This window comes from Equus caballus, chromosome 26, assembly GCF_041296265.1.
Source record: "Equus caballus isolate H_3958 breed thoroughbred chromosome 26, TB-T2T, whole genome shotgun sequence".
NCBI lineage: Eukaryota > Metazoa > Chordata > Mammalia > Perissodactyla > Equidae > Equus > Equus caballus.
In genome coordinates, this window is record NC_091709.1 from 39,736,130 (window position 1) to 39,758,684 (window position 22,555).

The 22,555-nt window shown below is 46.5% G+C and overlaps 1 protein-coding gene across 2 annotated transcripts in view; it reads left to right on the top strand.

Moving 5' to 3' along the window:
* CHAF1B (chromatin assembly factor 1 subunit B) overlaps positions 1–16,615 on the top strand; it is a 22,137-nt gene extending 5,522 nt beyond the window's left edge. For both annotated transcript variants that reach the window (XM_023630124.2, XM_005606144.4), the window contains exons 6-14: positions 1,910–2,006; positions 3,383–3,467; positions 4,773–4,866; positions 7,457–7,526; positions 7,622–7,713; positions 10,414–10,582; positions 11,396–11,827; positions 13,469–13,563; positions 14,533–16,615. In XM_023630124.2, the coding sequence (XP_023485892.1) occupies positions 1,910–2,006; positions 3,383–3,467; positions 4,773–4,866; positions 7,457–7,526; positions 7,622–7,713; positions 10,414–10,582; positions 11,396–11,827; positions 13,469–13,563; positions 14,533–14,624 (1,226 nt within the window). In that variant the 3' untranslated portion in view covers positions 14,625–16,615. The remainder of the gene's footprint in view (positions 1–1,909; positions 2,007–3,382; positions 3,468–4,772; positions 4,867–7,456; positions 7,527–7,621; positions 7,714–10,413; positions 10,583–11,395; positions 11,828–13,468; positions 13,564–14,532) is intronic.
* Positions 16,616–22,555: the final 5,940 nt, after the last annotated feature.

Here is a 22,555-nt window from a genome sequence, read left to right on the forward strand (position 1 = left end):
CCTCCTCGTTTTTTGCTTGAGGAAGATCAGCCCTGAGCTAATATCTGTGCCAGTCTCCCTCTAATTTGTATGTGGAATGTCTCCACAGCATGGCTGATGAGTGGAGTAGGTCTGCACCCAGGATCTAAACCTGCAAACCATGGGCCGCCAAAGCGGAGTTTGCAGAACTTGAACCACCCGGCCACAGGGCTGACCCCTAAAGTCAGTAAATTTTTATTTAAGGAATTTCACGTGTTGTGAATTTCACATGTTCTAGTGCCCATCACCTTAATTCCTCCAGTGTTTGAGTCCTAATCCTCAAGATAGCCTTTTCAAAAAGAACTTTTGCCTAATCCAGAGTTGTCAGGCAGTCGGTCCACAGTTCTCTTAGCTGGGCTTCTTTGAAGACTTCCGTGGTTTTAACTGCTCTGTCGGTGACATCTTAAGTCAGGTGTCTCGCTCTCCCACCAGAACCTTCGCCTTCAGTTCTCTCGCCACCTTTACTTCCTGCTCCTTTTCTTCCTAGAGCCCTCGGGTTCCCTGAGCTCCCTGTTTCCTGGTCTGTCAGCCCCTCCTGGCCTCTGTTATTTCCTCTGTCCAGCTTGCTCGCAAAGATGATCATTTATTAACCTAGTCAATTCCCTTGAACCCTTTTCTTCCATCTTACCCATCAAGACAAACCCCAACCCGGGACAGGGTTACAATGCCCCTTTTAGTTTCCTGGTCCCGGGCTGAGCCCAGCTGGTTAAACACCCGCCACCCTGCAGACTGAGCCACTACAGATTCTCCTCACCAGCCTCTGGTGGGGTCTTAGTGTCCCCCATCCCCTTTCACTCGTGAGGTGAGACCCCCCTCCTGTTCTCTCAGTAGCTCCCCCAAACCTCCACAGCTCTCTCCGTAAGCCCTCTTGTTAACCCCAGCCACCTTAATCTTAGCAGACTCCCCGAGGAGAGTTTGAAGGATGTCAGGTGGAGCAGAGAGGGCGGGACGGTTAGCCTGGCACCTGTGCGTTCCGTTTTCCGTCTCCAGGTCCCTGGCAGCTTTGGTGGGGGGTGGGGACTGAATGCAGCAGGTTGAGTGAATGCAAGGGGAGACAGTTGGAGAGTGAATGAGTGAGTGAGTGTAGACCACTCGCAGAGAAGAGGGTTTTGGATTTTTTTTTTTTTTTAAATGGCCAAGGCTTCCTAACTCCCTCCTCTGTTTATCCAGGTAATCGTTTGTGCTACTGGTTTCATCTTCCAGATATTTCCCCCAAAGTTCCTTTTCCATCCCTGTTAGCATTGCCCTGTTCCAGGCCCTCATCTCTCACCTGGTCTGTACACTTTTGGAAACTTCAGTTTCATCTTTATGATGCAGATCACTTCCCAGCTTAGGATTTTGCTGAAGTGTGATCCCCTTAGCCCACATCTTGAATACGCAGAGCCTTTTCCTTGTCCACAAAGGTCTCTGTGACATCCCACCTTTCCTCTTTGTCTTGCCCTCCTTGGACTCGCACCTTACCTGTTAGCAGTTCTCAGTGACTTATTGTTGCTCCGTGTGCCCAAGCTTTTACCCCGAGGATTTGCTTAGAATACCTTCTCCCCTTCGTTGACCCTCATGCTGCCTGACCTGGAGAACTGGACTCCGAGCTCATCTCCTTGCAGACCCTCACCCCGGCTTTGTCCGCTGCCCAGCTCCTCCATATCATGTTGCAGTGTGTTTGCCTGTCCATGGGTCCGTCTCTCCCACAAAGCTGTGAGCTCCTGGGGAGTGGGAACTGTGTGAAGTCATCTTTCTGTCCCCAGAGCCTGGCACAGGGTTAGCTACAGAGTGTCTCACTGACCGCCTGCTGAATTGTGGAATGGTAGAAAGGGAATAGTGTTTAAACTGTAGTTTATGCCCTTTGTGCTTGAGTAGGTTTTTGTAATGCTGTTGTGTGCTTTATTTGTAGGACAAAAGATCTCAATTTTTAACGAACATAAAAGTTATGTGCAAGGTATAACCTGGGATCCTTTGGGTCAGTATGTTGCTACCCTAAGCTGTGACAGGTACGTTGTGTTTGGTGAGTTGTCTTCATCTCTGTTTGCTTGAAATTTTCTGTAGAGGTATTTTTATCACAACGTAACCAATATAAACCATAGTCTAGCTTTGATTCTTCTGTTCCTGTTTTCATATAAAGCATTTGTTTTACTGTTATTCTTACAACGTAATAAGAAGTTGGAAACTAATTAGGGCAAGTGCCTTACACAAAGTTAGCACTTAGTAAATCTTTATTGAATGGGTGAATGAAAGCAGAAAGAGCTTTGAATTACATTTGAATTTCAAGGGCAACTTTTAAAGAAAAAGTCTCTTATAAATATGACTTAAGCAAGAAGAGGTACCTAGTGGTAGGCTTGGACTATTTATTTCATTTTTTGATTATAGTTTACTATTAGAGTGATTTTAATGACTTCATTTAAGTTAATATAGAAATAAAATATTTTGTCCTTTTTGAAGGGAGGTCTTATTGCTGTGTTTACTGGTATAATTGCATTTAATTGCATTCCTAGAACAAAGAATTGGAAAAAAAAATCAGGTGTCAGACATATTACTTCTCAGTCAAAATAGTCCTTTTGAATACTTATCTACCTACTTTTTTTCTAAGATTGTCACCTGAGCTAACATCTGTTGCCAATCATTTTTTTTTTCTCTTCTTCTTCCCCAAGCCTCCCAGTACATAGTTGTAGATTCTAGCTGTGAGTGCCTCTGGTTGTGCTATGTGGGATGCCACCTCAGCATGGCTTGGTGAGCGGTGCCATGTCCGCACCCAGGATCTGAACTGGTGAACCCTGGGCCGCCCCCCAACTACTTTTACTTATAGTAAATTTAGTTTCAGATGGCCCTGGAATGAAAGCAATATGGAAGAGTTACTGTTTATTTTTCATAAACGCTTGTGTTATATGCCAGGTGTCATTTATTTTCTGATATCATCCCTGTTTTAATCAGGCAATTAGGAGGGAAACAATCTGATAACTAGTGGGAAAGATACGAATTACTAACAACCAAATTTACCTGCTGGGGTTTTCTTTACTCTTGTAAATTCTTCAGGGCGAGACCATTTAACACAAAATAAACAAATTGCCACTGGGCTGAATGTCCAAGACCTGAAAAATCAGGCCAGGCCTGAAGTATATCTTACTTGAGAAGTCGAAACGTTCTGTGACAAATGAAATGATGACTGCTTTCCACTTCATTAGTGATATCCTCTAGGTCATTAATACTTGCTTCTGTCATAACTACTCAGTTAAGTGTGAAAGTCATTGGTAAACAGTTTTGCAGGCTGACAGTTATGTAAACAGTCTTCAGTGTTGGTAATAAATTATTTCTATGTGAAACAGAATTCATTTACTAGAAGAGATAAATCAGACTTTTCTTCTTTATTTAGGATCCTGAGGGTGTACAGCACACAGAAGAAGCGTGTGGCTTTTAATGTTTCAAAGATGCTGTCTGGAATAGGGGCTGAAGGAGAGGTATACCATATTTTGACGTTTCATTTTAGCAGGACTTCAGTTGATACTTAGGAAGTCATGAGCTCCTTCGTGTCTTGCAGCTAAATCACTGGTCTCCAGGACCCCATGCCAGAACCACAATAAGACTTCCTCTCAGACAGTCAAGCCTCAGTTACTGTCGTGGGCTGGTCTGTCTGGAAACAGGGACATCTGGGGGCTGGGGGACAGCTGATCATGGAGGATAGTGGTTCCCAACCCTAGTTGCACTGTGCAGTCACCTGAGAAGCATTAAAAAATATGGGTGCCTGAGCCCTACTCGCAGAGATATGATTCACTTGGCTAGAGGTAGGCAGGGCCTCTGGGATTCTGAGGTGCAGCAAGGGTCGAGCACTACCGACCTGGGAGGATCCCAGCTCTAGGCCACAGGAAGGCAGGGGAGTTGAGCATGGGGTTGTCTGGCCACAGGCAGTCCACTGTCTTGGGAAGTAGGTAGAGAACTCTGGTAGCAGACAGCAGGGACCCAGGCTTTGGGCTGGCATTCAGGAATAAGAAGGATTTTGACCCTTGAAAGAACTAGCTAATGAAAATAGGACCTGGTGCTAGAGGAATCAAGACTACTGAGGCAGCCACTGAGGTGAAAGGGAGCAAATCAGTTACTGGAACAAAAGAGGGACGTGGTGTGAATCCAGTCCTAGGGCGGCAGACTGAGGCAGTGTGGGCCTCGAGCCAGCCAGCACAGAGCCGCCACACGCTTCCAGTAGGAGGAGTAGTGGTTCCTTGGGCTCTTTAGAGTCAAATGCCTAATGTTTATAAAGTGTCAGTGAATGGTTTCACATAGTGTTCAAGAAATGTTGTTTGAAAAGACAATATGATGTGATTGCCAGTTTAATAACTGACTGTTTCTTTTTAAAAAGTGTTCATTCAGTTGGAAATTCTAAATGTATACACACAGATAACAAGCAGAGGGCTCCTAGTCATCTTGCTGCTTTCTTCCAGGCTCATTCCCCAGACAAACCACTGATGACAGTGTCGTGTGTGTTCTTACACAGGTTTTTTTTTTTTAACTAATTGTAGAACCACGTAAACACATATACGTATACATAAACACATACACATACACACTTAAATCTTTCCTTTAAAAAATGGGTGATCAGTTCATGAATGATTACTCTCGCAGTCTTGGATTATTTGATTTGTAATATGCTTCAGTTTCATTTATTATGTCAGGAATAAATGACAATGTGTAAAGAAAAGAATGTAGGAATTGATAAGCCTTTATTGTGAATGTAAAGATTTGGAATAATGTTTAAACTTTGTATACCACAGGCAAGAAGTTACCGGATGTTTCATGATGACAGCATGAAGTCGTTCTTTCGTAGATTGAGTTTTACTCCTGATGGATCTCTGCTCCTCACACCAGGTGTGTTTACCAAAGGTTTTCATTTAAAATCGGGTACCAGATGGGTGCCTGCTATCACCATTATTATTCTTTGTGGGGTTAACAAGTGCAGGAAAATGAGAAAACGAAGTTACAAAGATTGGAAAAGAAGAGAGCAAACTTTGTGATAGGATTATGTTTCTAGAAAAATCCAAGAGATTTAAAAAGTACTATCAGAATAAAAAAAAGTAATAGGTGGCTGGATATTGTGAAATACATAAAAACCTTTATCTTCTACACTATAATAAGTACTTAGAAACGTAAAAAAGAAAATGATTCCATTCATTATAGTGCAAAACCCATAAAACATGGGACTACATGGGAAAAAATTTAATAAGAAAGGCACAAAGCCTTTATGAAGAAGACTAGAAGGTCATATTGAAGGTTATAAAACAAGTTCTGAACAAATGGAAAGATATTTTATGTTCTAAAAATTAACATACTAATTGATTTCCAATTAGAATCTCACTAGAGGTGGTTTTTTTTTTTTTAACTTGATGACGTCTCAGCTTTGTTTAGGAGAATAAATGCTGAAGAATAGTCAAAAAAAGTATGAAAAATAAGAGTGATACTTGAGCAGGCATTTGCCTGATTAGATGTCAGAAGATACTGGAGTGCTACTGTAATCAAATCAACATGGTATTGGTATACGAATAAACATATAGATTAGTGGACCAGAACAGAGAATCCAGAAATAGATGCTGGGATAGAAGGGAATTTAGTATATGACCTGGGTGGTATTTCTGTGGGAAAAATAGATTATTGAGTGAATGGTGCTGGGATGTCCAGCTGTGTGGAAGAAAATTAAATTGGACCCCTAACTTATGTATAAAAAATAAATCCCAGGTGAATTCAGTACTTAAATATAAAAAGTAAAAATGTAAATCTCTTGCAAGAAAATCTAGGAGGACATTCTAGGAATGGGGACCCAGAAGCTCTTAAATGATAGCCCTATCTGACTATAATTGGCTGTAGAACTTTTGTATAGCAAAAATACAGAAAGTAAAATCAGTAGACAAATGATGGAACTCGAAAATAATGTTTAGGATACAGGAGACAGAAAACTAATGTATATCATATACAATGACTCTTCCAAATTGACAAGAAGAACAAAAAATAGAAGAAAAGAAAAACCCAGAAGAAATAAAATGAGTGAAGAGCACAAAAGGGCAGTTCACAGAAGAACAAATCTCCGTGTTCAGCACACATGGAGAAAGGTTGAGAAACTCAATAATAGGGAAATACGAATTAAAGTGACGCACAATTAGGTATCTCTTTGTTCTTTTCAGACTGGAAAAAATTGAAAATATCTATTGCCGATGAGCATGTGGAATGTGGGTGTTGCTATGGGAATAAGAATTGTGAGAGCCTTTTTGGAAAGCAGTCTGCTAACCATTAAATGCACGTACCCTTCAGCCAATCTGTTCCTCATCTGAGACTCAGTTCCTTAAGAAATGAAAACATAGTATGTAAGAGTATACGTGTAAGGGTGTTTATTGCAAGCATTGTTTGTAGTTGTAAAAAGACAAAAACAAAACAATAGTCATTAACGGAGGTTGGGTGAATGAAATGGTATTTTCATACCAGTGAATATTAGGCGGCTACTAAAAAAGAATGTTAGTGCTGTGCAAGTTAACTTTCATGAGTAACTGAGAAAAGCAAAATAAGGAAAAGTGTAAATAATACCCCATTTTGTAAAACAGACTAAAAACACCTCACCATATGAGTGTACGTGCGATTGAGTCTTAACACATTGAGTGATTATGTGAGCAGGGAGGAAATGCAGAAATGACGTCATGGTTTGTTCAAATGGATTACTTGGGGATGGAAGGATGGGGTGAGATGGGGAGAGAAAAGAAAGACTACTGATACTGTCGACTGCCCTCCCCAGTCGATATGAAGTGCTCACATGTAAGATTATATATGTGCGTATGTGTCTGAAGACATATTAACATAAAGCAGGGAGACGTTTCCAAGAGCAGCTGTGTTTGACAGTCGTTCTCGGACGAGGTCTGACCTGCTTTAAGTACATCCCAGGGTGAGTGTAGACTAGCTGTCAGATGTGGGCCACTCCCCAGAGCAAAGTCCGCTTCTGCAGTTGGCTGGAGATTTCAGCAGAGGGCTAGGTCTCCTGGCAGCCTCCTGGCTCCATCAGGCAGATGGGAAGAGGCCCGAGTCTCAGCCTTTGAGTGGCAGCCGAGGTCGGAATCCAGGGAGAGAGCCGCGGCAGCTCCTCACAGGGCTTCAGCAGCAGCAGCTGGCTGGACTCTCAGAGGGCTTCTGGAGCAAGGGCTCCCCGCTCTGTGTTCTTGCTGCCCAGGCCTGGAAGCGGCTCTGGGGCGGCCGAGCCCCTCAGATGAGATGACACACGGGTGGAAGTGGTGTAAGGGCTGAGCCCAGACTATGACGGGATGTTTGCATTTGTCCTCCGTCACAAAAACATTGTCCAGGGAATACATCTATCGGGGAAAATATTTTACAAATACTTGATTGCTCTTGGGTTTTTGCTGGTGAACTGTGTAATGAAACAGTCTTCCCTTCCTCTTCCTCCTTCCTTCCTCTGCCTTCCCAGCTGGGTGCGTGGAGTCTGGTGAAAATGTAACGAATACCACTTATGTTTTCTCCAGGAAAAATCTTAAAAGGTATGCACTTGAAGACGTGTTTGAAATGTCTCCCCTTTCTTTTTCCTTTCGTTGAGTAACAGTGCCTCTTCCTAAAACCATGGTCAATCTTTCAGGCCTGTTGCTCATCTTCCGTGTCCTGGAAAAGCGACGCTTGCTGTTCGCTGCTGTCCCGTCTACTTTGAGTTGAGGCCGGGGGTGGAACCAGGTACGTTGGAAGCACAGGGGCTGTGCTATGTTTTCTCTCTGGGGCAGGTCACCAGGTCGGGTGGTGATTTGGATTTTGACTTGTGGGGAAGGTGAGTATGTGGGTTTGGTTCATTTTAGTTACTCTTAAGAGCTGGAACAAAGGCTGACGTCTCCAAACTGTGTTTCAGTTTTTTTGCGTTGTCTGGAATAAACTGTCTTTGCTTAAAGCAACTTTACAGGAATAAAAGTACTAGTATTGTTTTTCTACCAAACCAGGTTGAATGTCATTCATTATCGATTTCTTTTGCCATAAAATAACGTATGAATTGGATTTTTGTTTTTTAATTTTTTTTCTCCACTGGCTGCTTTTAGTATTTTTCCCTTTATCAGTGACTTTAAGCAGTCTGATTATGATGTGCCTTGAGGTAATTTTCTTCATGTTTCTTGTGTTTGGGGTTCATTGAACTTTTTAGATATATGAGCTTATAGTCATCAAATTGGGAGATTTCAGCCATTATTTCTTCAAACATTTTTTCTGTCACCCCCTCTCTCTCCTCTTCGGGGGCTCCAACTACACATGTTTAGGCCATTTGAAAGTACCTCCCATCTTACTGATGCTGTTTACTTTGTGTAATCTGCCCTTGGTGCCATCAGTGTATTTTCCATCTGTGACGTTGTAGTTTTCATCTCTAGAAGTTCAGTTTGGGTCCTTCTTACATATTCCATGTCTCTATTTAACATGCTCCATCTTTCCTCTTGCTGCTGGAGCATGTGGAATAGTTTTTTTTAAAGATTTTATTTCTCCTTTTTCTCCCCAACTCTCCCAGTACATAGTTGTATATTCTAGTTGTGAGTGCCTCTGGTTGTGCTATATGGGACGCTGCCTCAGCATGGCCTGATGAGCAGTGCTAGGTCTGCGCCCAGGATCCAAACCAGCGAAACCCTGGGTCGCTGAAGTGGAGCGCGAGAACTTAACCACTCGGCCACGGGGCCGGCCCCATGTACTAACTCTTTTAATGTCTTTGTGTACAAAGGGTTGGTTTTGATTCTTTTTCTCCTCACTGTGGGTCATATTTTCCTGCTCCTCTGCATGCCTGGTAATTTTTTATTAGGTGTCAGACAGTGTGAATTTTACTTAGTGGATGCTGGATATATTTTATTCTTACAGATATTCTTGCGCTTTGTTCTGGGATGCAGTGAAGCTTTTTGGAAACGTTTGCTTCTTTTTTTTTTTCTTTGAGGAAAATTAGCCCTGAGCTAACTACTGCCAGTCCTCTTTTTGCTGAGGAAGACTGGTCCTGAGCTAACATCCATGCCCATCTTCCTCTACTTTATATGTGGGACGCCTGCCACAGCATGGCTTGCCAAGCAGTGCCATGTCCGCACCCAGCATCTGAACCAGTGAATCCCAGGCTACTGAAGTGGAACATGCGAACCTAGCCACTGCGCCACCGGGCTGGCCCTGGAAACGTTTGCTTCCGATGGGTCTTGCTGTTGGACTTTGTTAGGTGCAATCACAGCAGCATTTATCGGGGCTGATTTCCCCACGACTGAGGCAGAGCCCTCTGGGGATTCTAATCGATACCCCATGAAACAGGGAGGTTTCCACCCTGGCTGGTGGGGACATACACTGTTTCTGGCCATGCATGAGCTTCAGGGACTGCTCTTTCTTTCCTGTAGTCCTTGCTCTGGCCTTGGGTCATTTCCTCATACGCTCGTGCTGACCAGAGCCCAGCAGAAGACTCCGAGGGCCCCACAGGGCTCTGTGGCTCTCCCGCCCCTGCTCCTCCACCCTGTGAGCCCCACTGCCCTGGCCTGCCTGGACTCCCAGCTCCATCTTCTCAGCTCAGGGTGGCTGCTGGGCACTGCCTGGCTCCCTCCACCTTTGCTGGGCCTGGAAACCCCAGGCAGTGAGCGGAGGCAACTGTGGGATTCGCCTTGTTTGTTTCCCATCTCTCAGGGATCACTTTCCTTCATTGCCTGATTGTCAGTGTCTTAAAAAATGTTGTTTCATGTGTTTTGCCTGGTATTTTAGTAGTTTCAGGTGGGAGGGTAAATTGAGACCTGTTACTCCATGGCTTGAAGCAGAAGCTGTTTTAACGTTTTAATCCTTTATGTGAGTGAAGATACTGTGACTATATAGTGTTTTTGTGTGTGTAAGGAAGTTTGGCCCTGAGCTAACATCTGTGCCAGTCTTCCTCTATTTTATGTGGGACACCACCACGGCATGGCTTGACAGGTGGTGCTAGGTCTGTACCTGGGATCTGAACCTGTGAACCCTGGCCCGCTGAAGCGGAGCACGCAAACTTAACCACTGCACCGCCAGGCTGGCCCCTTAGTTAACTTGAAAGAGCGTTAAAATGCTTCTTGATAAAATGTTTCCATGAGACTCTTATTTTTCCTTATCAGAAAGTGACCCCTCAGGTTGACTCGCCTCTTTCCCACATCTTTTCTTTTCTCTTCTTTTGGGACCTCAGGTGCCTGTGATTCTTGGATCATGACACTGTGTCCTCATTGGCTCATGCATGGTTCTCCTTTATTCACATATAAAATAATAGAACTGAATTCTTTTGTAAAGCAGATAGCAAACTAGTCTTTAGTAAAATTATGTCATTGATGTCCCATGGAAGAGGGCTTCTGGGGGGAATTTTTTATTTGTTTCCTTTGGGAACTCTGTTTTCGCTTGTTTCACTTCCCTTTCTTTGTCCCCGTTCCCCAGATGCAGACGGACCCCCACAGGAGGCAGGTGTGGAGCTGGTGAGCCTGCCCTACCGCTTGGTGTTTGCTGTGGCATCCGAAGACTCTGTGCTCCTGTACGACACCCAGCAGCTGTTCCCTTTTGGTTATGTGTCTAATATACATTACCACACCCTGAGTGACCTTTCCTGGTGAGTGGCTGGGGCAGAGGAAGGGGGATGGGGGAGCTACCATGCACATTACCCTGGAGGAGACGCTTGGGTCAGGGAGCCTGTCATCACTACAGGTGGCTTTTTTGGCCCTTACTTACCAATTTTTTTAAGGGAATCAACATGAGGAGGAAAACCACTTCTAATTTGCCGTGACACTGCTTCCTGTTGTAATGGCAGTGGGTGCTGATGCTGCGCACTGTGCCCTGTGGGGTTTGTCTAATTCTCGTACACTGAGGGCAGCCCCATGGGCTCCCTGGTCATTTGGGATCTTGCCAGGCCCTCCACGAGGAAGCCCACACCTGAAGCCCCTGCTGCCCACAAAGGGAGGGGCCCCAGAACCGTGCCTATCCTGAGGCTTGCCTTGCACTCGCCTTTCTGCATGAGGTCCTCAGCGCCCCGGGTCCCATTCAGACTCCACAGCCTGCTGGGCTCAGCTCGAGCTCCAGCCGAGGCCTGGCCCCCCCCCACCCCATCTAGTTCTTGCTCTTTTTCTCTTAATTTTCTTTTTACCTTGGCGAAAAAAAGATCATCTCACCTTAATTCAGGTGACTTTGACGACAGTGCAGAGATGTTGCGGTGCCTTCGAAGATGAAGGTGGGCTGGGGAAGGAAAGAGTGAGTGAGGAGCTCGCACAAACCTTTCTGAGTCACAATTTTTTCCCTGACTGTTGCCTTCAAACAAAGCTTGTGATTTTGCTTGAATTTCCATTTTCTAACTAGTAATGAGAGTGTTAGGAGTGGCCTGTAGATTTTGGTAAGGTTTCTAACTTTTTCTCCTATTTTGGGAACAAAGGTCCAGCGATGGGGCCTTCCTGGCCATTTCTTCCACGGATGGTTATTGTTCATTCGTGACATTTGAGAAGGATGAACTTGGAATACCTTTGAAAGAGAAGCCAGTTTTGAGCGTGAGAACTCCTGATACAGCAAAGAAAACTAAGAGCCAGACACCCCAGGGGTCTTTGCCAGGACCCAGGCTGGCAGAGGGAACCCCCACCAGCAGAACCCAAGACCCCAGCAGTCCGGGTACACCCCCCCCTCAGGTGAAACAGTCTCCAGCCTCAACAGCGGCCAAGGACACCCCTGGGACTGCTCCCGGTGCCAGAAGCTCCTTGCCAGGATCTTCAGAGGAGAAGACCCTGCAGCCCAGCAGTCAGAATGTGAAAGCCCACCCATCCCGGAGGGTCACTCTGAACACACTGCAGGCCTGGAGCAAGACCACACCCCGGTAAGACTTCTGATGGAAGAGGAAATTGTTATTGCAATTGAACACAAAATGCGGACTGAGTGCCCCCAACCTTTCGTAGGTGAAATTCCACCCAGCAGGTACTCGTACTGCCACCAGAGAGAGTTCTTAACGTCAAATCTGAGAGGGCCACTGCCCTGCTTGGAGACCTCTGTGGGTCCCCGTCTCCTACCTGTCGGATAAGGTCCAGACTCGTGTCCACGGCACGTGGATGGACTGGTTGCAGCCTGCCACCCAGGACTGTGGCCGCTCACTCTCCTTCACTCTGTGTGCCTTAATCTCCAGCCCGACTCTGAAAGTCGGGTTCCTAGACATACTCCACCCTGGAGCCTCTGTGCCTTTCCCTGCCTCCGGGAAGCCCTGGACCTCTGTTCCCCTGGGTGACACTGGAGTCCTCCTGAAAGACCCATTTGGCTGTCCCTTCAGCCCTTTTCTCTGTCACAAACACATCGCATTCAGTAGCTGGTGTTGGGTTTATACCTCTGTTTCCCCTGTTAGATTAAAAGGCCCTTAAGGCAGGAAGCTTGTCCCCAGTCTTTATCTGTGTTCTCTCGCCTGGAAGAGTAATGAGCACTTCACAATAGGTAGGAATCCAAGGAGGGTCTGCTTGAGGCAAGTTTTGTCCCGTCCAGCAGACTGGCTCGTGGTGGTATGGCTGGTCTGATAACAAGAGTCTCCAGGTGATGCCCCAGTTGTGTGCTTCCATGTTCACGTCGGTCTGCTCATTAACACGGCCGAGTTCCTGCTGGTGCTGCAGACGGGACTGCTTAACACAGTCCCCTGTCACCCAGCAGTAACCTCCAGCTTCCTTTCCCTTGGAACTGAGAGAGAAGTTATCCCCTCCGACTCTGTATGAGGCCTTCTCCAGAGTCCTTCCACCTCTAACCTTCCCGATAATCTACACTGGGAGGCGGCCTGGGGTGGGGGTGATGGAAGATGATAGAGGCACTGTCGTCTCTCACGTTCTCTGCTGCGTTCACTTGACTTCATCGGCAGATCCATAGCATGGCTTGGGTGTAGCGTTTGGCTCTTTTTGAGTCTCTGATTTCTTTCCACAGGCTAGCAAAGGTTTTTTTTTTTTTTTTTTTTTTTAATTTTCCTATTTGTTTTTAGGTGGGGGAAGCAAGTGTGAAGCTCTTCTTTGAAATATTCTTGGCATTCAAGTTTTTCCCCTCTTAATTTCTTGCAAGCTCCTTGCATTTGTAATCGTTTTTTTAAAAAAATAATAGTTGTTGAAAGTTGACTGTGATTTTAAAAAAGAATTATCTATGTTTTGGAGCTGTCCATAGTAGAAACAATGTCTGAGGACCTTTTCTATGCAGCATCCAGCCAGGTGTTCAGCATACCACTGGTAATTAACAAAACACGGGCTTTGAAACTCTTGGATGACTGGTTAAGGTCTAAGTTGACTACTATAAATGTGATAGTTTAAGTAGTACATGAACATAATCCTTAGTTACTACATAAGTGGGCACATCAACATTATATTTAATGCCTTGCATGATATGATCAGCTGAAAATTTTAACTATTTCCTTTGGTTAGTTTTGAAATTGGTATACATGAACAATTCCTATGACACTATTGAGCCATGTACCCATTTTCTTCTTCTTTTTTTAATCAAGGAGAATAAACTTAATACCCTTAAAGACAGACACTCCACTGAATTCTGTACCAAACAGTATAATTTCCACCTCTGCCACAGAAGAAGTTCAATCAGGTAAGTTATGCTGTTATTGGTTTAATGTAATTAAAGAGGGAATATCTTCTCTTTTGTTCCTTTGGAAATTCACACCACCTAATTTTAAGTGAGTTCTGAAGGAGCAAGGATGCATCTTACTAGACCCGTCATTTAAACTCACTGCGTGCCTACTGTTCTCAGTGGGGAGATGACCTTCCGGTGGAAGCCCTCACTGTGAGGTCGATGGTGCGTCCAGGAGATGCTATAGTCAGAATTCTCAGCCTCAGCACTGCTGACAATCTGGGCTGGAAAATTCTTTGTTGTGGGAGCTGTCCTGTGATTGTAGGATCTGGGTGCTGGTACCTCCCCACTCTTGACATTCTAAAATGTCACTCAATAGCACAACCAGAGGCACTTACAACTAGAATGTACAACCATATACCGGGGGGCTTTGGGGAGAAGAAGAAGAAGAAGAAGAAAAAACAGAAGAAGATGGGCAACAGATGTTAGCTCAGATGCCAATCTTTAAAAAAAAAAAAGTCACTAGACATTGCCCATGGGCCGGCCTGCTGGTGAAGCGGTTAAGTACATACATTCCGCTTTGGCGGCCTGGGGTTCGCTGGTTCAGATCCTGGGTGTGGACATGGCACCGCTTGGCAAGCCATGCTGTGGTAGGCATCCCACATATAAAGTAAAGGAAGATGGGTGTGGATGTTAGCTCAGGGCCAGTCTTCCTCAGCAAAACGAGGAGGATTGGCAGCAGTTAGCTCAGGGCTAATCTTCCTCAAAACAAAACAAAACAAAAAAACAAAAGACATTGCCCACTATCCCTTGGGAGGCAGAATGGCCCCTGGTTGAGAACCACTGGTATAGATCCTTCCCCTTATTTCCATATACGACCTCGCTGGGCAGTTCACTGCCTTGTCTGGGCACAAAAGTTGTTTTGTAAACATCTGCTCTTAAAGAAGTCTTCACTTACTTGCCAACCTGTGTGTGTTAATGTTTCAGAGATGCCTGGAGACCCTCAGGGCAGTCCTCCGGAGCCAAAGCGGCCCAGACTCAGTGAACACAAAGAAGGCCCCCAGGGTCAGGACCCTTGAGGAGACCTGTCTTGTGCTTGAAGGCTGCCAGGTCTGGGACCCCCATGCCCACAGGGAAGGGGCCTGGGCTGAAAACACCTGAGATCAGTGACATCAGATGGAGCCTGAGGGACACTCGTAAATCGATTTCTGTAACGGGAGATACACAAGCACTGGTTTTTCTCCAGAAATATCTGGTATTCAGTATACGTTTTTACCTCAGACATGTGAACATTTAGTAGACTAAATCCTCTTTTTGATGAGTTTCTGAAACTGGAACAGTTCACCATTATCTAGTGTGAAAATCAGTAAATCTTCCCTTGAAATATTTGGATGGAGGTACAGACACTTTATGGGTGGAATCCTAATGCTGGAATTAGCAGAGAAGGTTATTGGAGAAGGTCGAATTTTAGAGTGTATGAATGATTATTAGATTTAGCTTCTAAATAGTTGATTAATTTTTGGAACTTTGTTATGTTTGCTTTCTGATCTTAAAGGTAATAATGCTCATTCTAAAAAGTAGAGTGAAGTAGGAAAAAATAGGCTGGAGGTGAGAATCACTCATTGTCATCTCAGCACAAGGAGGAACCCTTGTTGCTGTTTTGGCGTATTTCCTTCTTAACATTTCTATGGTTCTAATTTTTTTTTTAAAGGGAGATAGTTGAGATTTTACTTTAGATAGAATTTGGTATCCAAATAGGTTAACTTTTTAGATTGATTTTTCAAAGCAAAAAAAGGAACTTTACTTAGCCGTTTACGCCTCTGCCTTTGCTTTCTCTGGTCCCTGGGGCGAGGACCTGTTCTCTTTCTCTGTTGGGCGTAAACGTGAGACATAAAGCGCTGCTGTTGGCTGAGGAGGCAGTCACACATGGAGCCTCCTCCTAGCTCAGGGACCCTGCGTCGTGTGACTGAAGGGCTGGTGGTCCTCTGGCAACTGGCTGGAACCTGGTTTAGAAACTGCGCAGGTGCTTCACATTGAGAAGGGCCTTAGAGTTGAATTTCGTGATGCTCACTGGCTGTCAGTTTGGCCTAATGAACATGATGAGTCATGAGGGTTCTCTACTCGGGCTTTCTTCCCATCTGAGAGAGATCAAAGTGTCCAGGACCCACCAATCAAGTCTCTGACAGGAAGCTGGCTGAGGAGTGGAAGAATGTGCCCTTTCTCATTCAACTCAGCAGCAACAAAGAGAAGAATTTGATGCTTCTTTCCATTTGTTGCTTAATCCACAACCTGGTTAACCAGAAAAGAGTTTGCCTTCCAGATGGGAAAGTGGCAAACTGGGGATAATTTCCAATGTAGAGAATTGGAAGGTGAATAGACGCATAGCTGTAATAATGCAGGTGTGGGTCACATTCACTATGAAGAGATTTTAAAATGCCAAATAGTATCTGAACCGGTGGATTGAAATTACCCAGAAAGCCGACAGAAATGCTGATGCCTGGTTCTGCCTCCAGAGGGTCTGGCCTGATTGGTCTGGGGCATGATCCGAACATCAAGATTCCCTTAAAGCTCCTCCACTAATTCTGATGCGCAGCCAAGATTGGGAAATCCTAAAAGAAAAGCTTTCCCTGGATCTGGCCTCTTCTGGTTAAATGCTTTCCCACTGGAAGCTTTTTCTTGCTTATCTCTGGTTCAGAATCGCAGAAAACCAGCTCCTTTACCAGGGCTGCCAAACCGAAAGGATGGTGTGTGGGAGATGCCGCTTTTCAGAGAAAAGGATGGTTTGAAACTTACTTTGGCTGGAGTGAGGTGTATTTTGTAGTCGTTGGCCCCTGTGCAAACCAGCGTGATGAGGCTTCTCAATGGGAGGGCCTGCCTCCCTGGCACACCTGGTCAGGCGTGATGCTCGGTTCTACACAGCCGTCTCTGGTGCAGCAATAGCAGGAGGGGGGGAGGCAGGGCGCACCTTCGCCCTGAAGCATGTATTTATGGACCTGACTCCCTGCCCCTTCGTCAGCTGTCACCTCGAATATAAATGACAGAATCAGCAGTAAAAGCCCAGGTGATGGTGTGTCAGTGTCCTGATCGATGCCGCCTGCTTCGCTCCCGATGGGTTACTGGGAAGCCTTCTGCAGAGGGAGCCCTGCCTGAAGCTGGGGCGGTATCCAGTATCCCCTCCACAGATGGCCGAGGTCTGAGGGAACTTTCTCACCATTCTGGAGTCATCGTTGGGTGGGGTGTGTGGGTGTTTTGCACAGTGTGGCCAGGGACCTCGGGCAGCTCTGCTCTCAGGTCTGGATCCCTGCTGCTAGGTGGCCAGAAGCAGGTGAGGCTTGCCGAGACTGCTCAGGAGATCCTGATGTGCGTTCCCTGGCATCTGGGAGTGTGACGGTGGGGACCGGGGTCTGCCCCTCACCTGTGTGTCTGACGGAGGAGAGCTGGTAGGGTTGTCTGGGCAGCGTGAGGAGAGGGGGCAGGAGAGGGTGAAGCCTCCGTTACATCCCGGGCACACGGTGGGCAGGGATGTGTGGGGCCTCCTCAGCGCCCACAGTGGGTGACCAGGCCCAAGCCATCGTGAAGGGGGCCTCCCCAAGCAGGGTGTCCACCAGGACAAGGGCACTGGGGCGGAAAGAGTCAGAAAGGGTGTGCCACAGGGGCAGGGGCGTGAGTCACATCCAGTCCTCCATTGACTCGTTTTTGCACCCCTGCAGACTCTTCTGTTGTCCTTGCTGAGCACTCACATCTGCCTTTAATGGTGCCATTGACCCTTCTTAACAAAATAGGTGTAGTGTCCATTTAGACAACGTGGGTCCCGAGTCCTTGGCTCTGGAAACTTCAAGTGGTGGGAGTGGGTGGGGACTGGCCCATCCCCCTTTCCCACCTGGAATCTCCTGGCACTCCTGCATCTTCCCTTGTGTGTCATTTTGCTGTTTTCCACTCTCTGCTCCCTCTCACCTGAGGGGCGGGGGGGCGGGTGTGTCTCAGAGAGGCAGATGTTGGACATATTATTTCATCTGAAGAAGTTTCTTCTGTTTTTTGAGGAAGATTAGCCCTGAGCTAACATCTGCTGCCAATCTTCCTCTTTTAGCTGAGGAAGACTGGCCCTGGGCTAACATCCGTGCCCATCTTCCTTTACTTTTTTTTTTTTTTAATATGCGGGATGCCTTCCTTAGGATGGCTTGACAAGCAGTGTGCAGGGCCGCCAAAGTAGAACATGCAAACTTAATCACTGTGCCACCGGGCCAGCCTTGAAGATGTTTTATAGCTCCAAGAAGTTTGACTTTCCCTCCTTTGGCAGGAGAGAGGGCTAAGACAAAAGGTAGAAGGACAATGAGAAATGGAATTAAATGACTGGAGGCAGGGCCGGCCTCGTGGCCGAGTGGTTAAGTTCGTGCGCTCTGCTTCAGCAGCCCAGGGTTTCACAGGTTGGGATCCTGGGCGCAGACATGGCACCCCCATCAAGCCATGCTTAGCATCCCACATAGCACAACCAGGAAGACCTACAGTTAGACTGTACAACTATGTACTGGGGGGCTTTGAGGAGAAGAAGAAGAAAAAAAAAAAGATTGGCAACAGATGCTAGCTCAGGTACCAATCTTTAAGAAAAAAAAATGGCTGGAGGGTAAACCAGGTCACGCCTCCCTTCCCTCGTGAGTCACTGGTCGCTTAATAGCAGGGACATGTTCTGAGAAATGCGTCGTTAGGCGATTCTGTCGCGTGAACATTGAAGAGTGTACTTACACAAACCCAGGTGGTCGAGCCTACTACACAGCTCGGCTTGTGTACGTGGTCCGTTGTTGACTGAAACGTCATCATACAGTGCATCACAGTATTGAAGTAACAGGGCACCTGTGTTCACACAAACACTCGTGGCCACTGGAGGTCACTGTCCCCACTGGATCCGCCTCAGCTTGAAGGCCCCGGCTGCTCAGCCCCACCTCCGAGAGGTCCAAGTTCCTGTCCAAGCTCAGGGAGCAGGCTTGGCCAGAGTGGCCTTGGACGCTGCTGCAGCCCCTGGTGGCCAGACCCAGAGGGGAGCATCATTCAACAAATTGGGGTGGGAGAGGATTATGACAGTAACACATGAATGCTCATCTCTTCGTTCATTTGAGCATTCATTCAAGAAACGTTTATTGGACCCCTTCTGGGTACAGGAGGATTCCTCAGGGAGCAAAACAGAGAGGACTCTCCGCCCTCCTGGAGCTTGCCTTCCGGTTGGGGGAGACCAACAATAAACTAAACAGCAAATATATATTAGAAGATGACTATGAAAAAAAACAGAAGTGAGGGGCTGTAGGAGAGCTGGAAGGAGAGTGGGCTGCAACTTAAAATAGGGAAGGCCTCTCCGAGAAGCTCGAAACAACGGAGAGGGTGAAGAAGAAAGTAATCACGTCAGGTGTTCTGGGTTTTTCCAGGAGCGAGACATCCTTCTCAATTGAGGTATCTGATGCATTCCATGTGTAAGTTGTGTGTTGTGGGGTCCCCTGGACTGAGGCTACCCCTGAGTGATGGGGGCAGGAGGACAGCCTGCAGCCCCCTGCTTGGTGTGGCCCCTCATTGCGGTTGGAGTGGTCCCCATCAGCTACTTGGCCTCCCTTGCCCCTTCATGCTCACCTCTGGGAGTCGGCCTGACACCCACTTGTGCACATTCTCTGGGGATGTGGTTTGGGTGGCCCAGGCCAGGCTGACGTTGAACACTGTGGGAATTATAATCAGGGTGGGGAAGGTGCCCTGTCATATTCCAGTGGGAGTGAAGTCTTGCTGAATTTTAAGTGTCTGGTCCAGCTCTGATCCCAGATGGAAGGCGTAGCTATACATCACCCAGCTGTTATCTTCCACTTCCTGCTTTTAAGCAAATTCTGTGGCAGTTTTAGCAGCTAAATTGTCAGAGGTGGTTGTGGAAGGTGTTTTCTTCAGTTTGGCCTCTGCACCTGGAATCTTGCCTTTGTCAGCGTGGAGAGAAAAATACTCTCACTAACCCAGATGCCCCCAGAAGTCCTATTTTTAACTCAGGGTTTGGCTCTGAGAGATGCTATGAAGCAACAAGTATTCCCCCTTGTAAAGCCGTGGTAACAAATGCTTAGTAATGAGTATGTGGGGTCAGTACAGTGGCCCTCTTAATACCCAAAATGACTTGATGTCTCTTTCTGTCACAGAACGTGACCTGGGAAAGGCGTAACAAGTCTTTGAAGTAACTCCTGATATGTCTACCCTTGGTCAGCATCCTTGGCAGGCCCGAGGAGAAACGCCTGCTTGGGAGAAAGTCAGAGCAGGGTGTCCACCCTGCAGGCCTTCTTTTCCCCCACGGCTCCCTCTCCTGCCACCCGCCAAGTCACCTGGAGCCGGCAGCACCATGCTTTCCAGCCTGGCTGTGCACCAGGTCACCTGTGGGGCTTGACAAACAAAACAAAATAGAACCAACTCAAGTCTAGGCTTTGTCCAGACCTGGGAATCAGCTTGCATGGGTGGGAGAGACACCCAGCTGGGCACATGCATTTAAACACACTCTCAGATAGGGGCCTGCCTGGTGGCGTAGCGGTTAAGTTCACACATTCCACTTCAGTGGCCCAGGGTTGGCTGGTTCGGGTCTGGCTAGGTGAGCTAGTGCTGAGCTAGCACTGCTCATCAAGCCACGCTGTGGTGGCATCCCACATGAAGTGGAGGAACACTGGCACAGATGTTAGCTCAGTGACAATCTTCCTCAAGCAAAAAGAGGAAGATTGGCAACAGATGTTAAAACCACTCTGAAAGATTCAATGGGCAGCCAGCACTGAGAACGACCGGTTGGAGAATTGTGAAGTCTGCAAGATAAACCAGTGATGGGCAGTTAAAATACTTCTGAGTTTACTGATTTCATCAAGAACATCCATATTCAAGTGTCCAAGAGGAGGCTGAACCTTGAAGAAAACTTTCCCACTTGGCTCAAACGTCGCTCTGCTTCTCCCTGGAAGTCACAGGAATGAGTGGATGCTGTGTTATTGAAGCCGCCCCCAAACCTAGCTCCCCACATGGGGTCCTGCCTCGTTGTGAATGGAGGTTAGGGAAGTGATGAATTTGCATTCCTAATGGGACGAGTACTCGAGTAAGCCACTTGGGGGCGATGTTGCTAGCCCTTAACTCCACTATCACGTTTATTAACTAACCTAATGTATTTTTAATGAAAGGATTTTTAATCCTGTTGTTACGGAAGTAGTATATTGTCTGTTGCAATACATTTTTCATGTTTATTACTTTCTATATAATTAAATGCTATTTTGTTGTTCCAAAGAGTTACGTAAGTCCATGTCATAGACCAAATCAGAGCACCCCGTGAGAACCTCACATTCATAGAGCTGGATTTAAAAGGTGTTTTATGTTCAGTGGAGCCAAAGGAAGAATGAGTTCGAAGAAGCTAACCTCAAAAAGGTTTCTTTTATTTTTAAACCAACAAAAAGTCTTAATGACATTTTTCTACATTAGCAACAAATAGATCCACAGAACCTCACAACTATACAAAGATATATGCAAAAAGATTTGTTGCAATATTTTGAGATGGAAAACAAGACTGGAAATCATCTAAATGTTTGCCAAGAGGAGATTAATTAAGTTACGGTCCAGCTATGCAGTGGAATATTATGCAGCTGATTCCGGGCCCCACGTGTACTGCTGTGGAAAAATGCTCCAGTGCAGAAACCGCGGTGCAGAGCAGAAGGTGAAGTCTCATCTCTGTCTCATTCCCGCGAGCCAACAGGGAACTGCAACATGTCACTTGGATCAGCAGGCCCTGTGGTCGTCCCTGTGATGGGAGGCTCGTTTGGCTTGGGGACCTTATCTGCTGGAGTAGGGTTAGGCCATTCAAGCTCCTTCCAGTTTTACCTAAGCTTCAAGCCATCAAATAATACTAATTTTAGGCCCTTATACCACACGCTGGTGCATGGAAGACAGGCAAAGGAGTTGCCCTTGATGGTGGCTGGGGAACTTAGGCCAGTGAGCTAAGCGATTGTGGGGTTCTCCCCCCAAATGTGGCTACTGGAGTGTGTGGGATGGTGTGAAGGGTGTAGGAGGTGGTGAATAACCAGGACAGTGGAAAGGGCAGGGACTTTGAAGCTAGAAAGGTGGGGTTTTCATTCTGTCTCAACTGCTAAACTGCTATGTGACTGCAAATTTGACGTCACCTCCCTAGGTCTCGATTTCCCCATCTGTAAAATAGGGATCCAGCATTTGCCCCCTATGGTGGCTGAGAGGACTGAGTGAGACATGTACCTTCCTCTTAAGGTGAGATCCGTTTTCTCCCGGGAGAAATTGAGTTATTCCTGGGGAGATATCTAACCACTGTATTGGGGTTCTCCAGGAAAACAGAACCAATAGAATGAGTGTATATGTAGAAAGAGATTTATTATAAGGAGTTGGCCCACAGGGTTATGGAGGCTGGCAAGTCCAAAATCTGTAGGGTGGGCTGGCAGCCTGGAGACCCAGGAAAGCTGAAGCTGCAGTTCCAGTCCAGAGGCGGGCAGGTGGAGAGACCCAGGAGAGCCGACTATGCAGATGAAGTCCAAAGGCCGTTTGCTGCAAAATACCCTTTTGCTTGGGGAGACTGGCCTTTTTGTTCTATTCACACCTTCAAGTGATTGCATGAGGCCCACCCACATTATGGAGGGCAATCTGTTTACTCACAGTTCACTGATTTAAATGTTAATCTCATCCAAAAACACCCTACAAATCGACACGTAAAATTAGCCATCACAGTCACCAACTCGGGCCAACCTTGGGAATCGAGAACCACGTGGCCTGGTGAACTGACCAACAGTGTGGACTCTGAACAGGAGTGAGTCTGACATCTGCTGCCAATCCTCCTCTTTTTGCTGAAGAAGACTGGCCCTGAGTTAACATCCGTGCCCATCTTCCTTACTTTATATGTGGGATGCCTACCACAGCATGGCTTGATGAGTGGTTCCATGTCCACACCCGGGATCTGAATCGGCAAACCCCAGGCCACCGAAGCGGAAAGTGCGAACTTAACTGCTGCGCCACC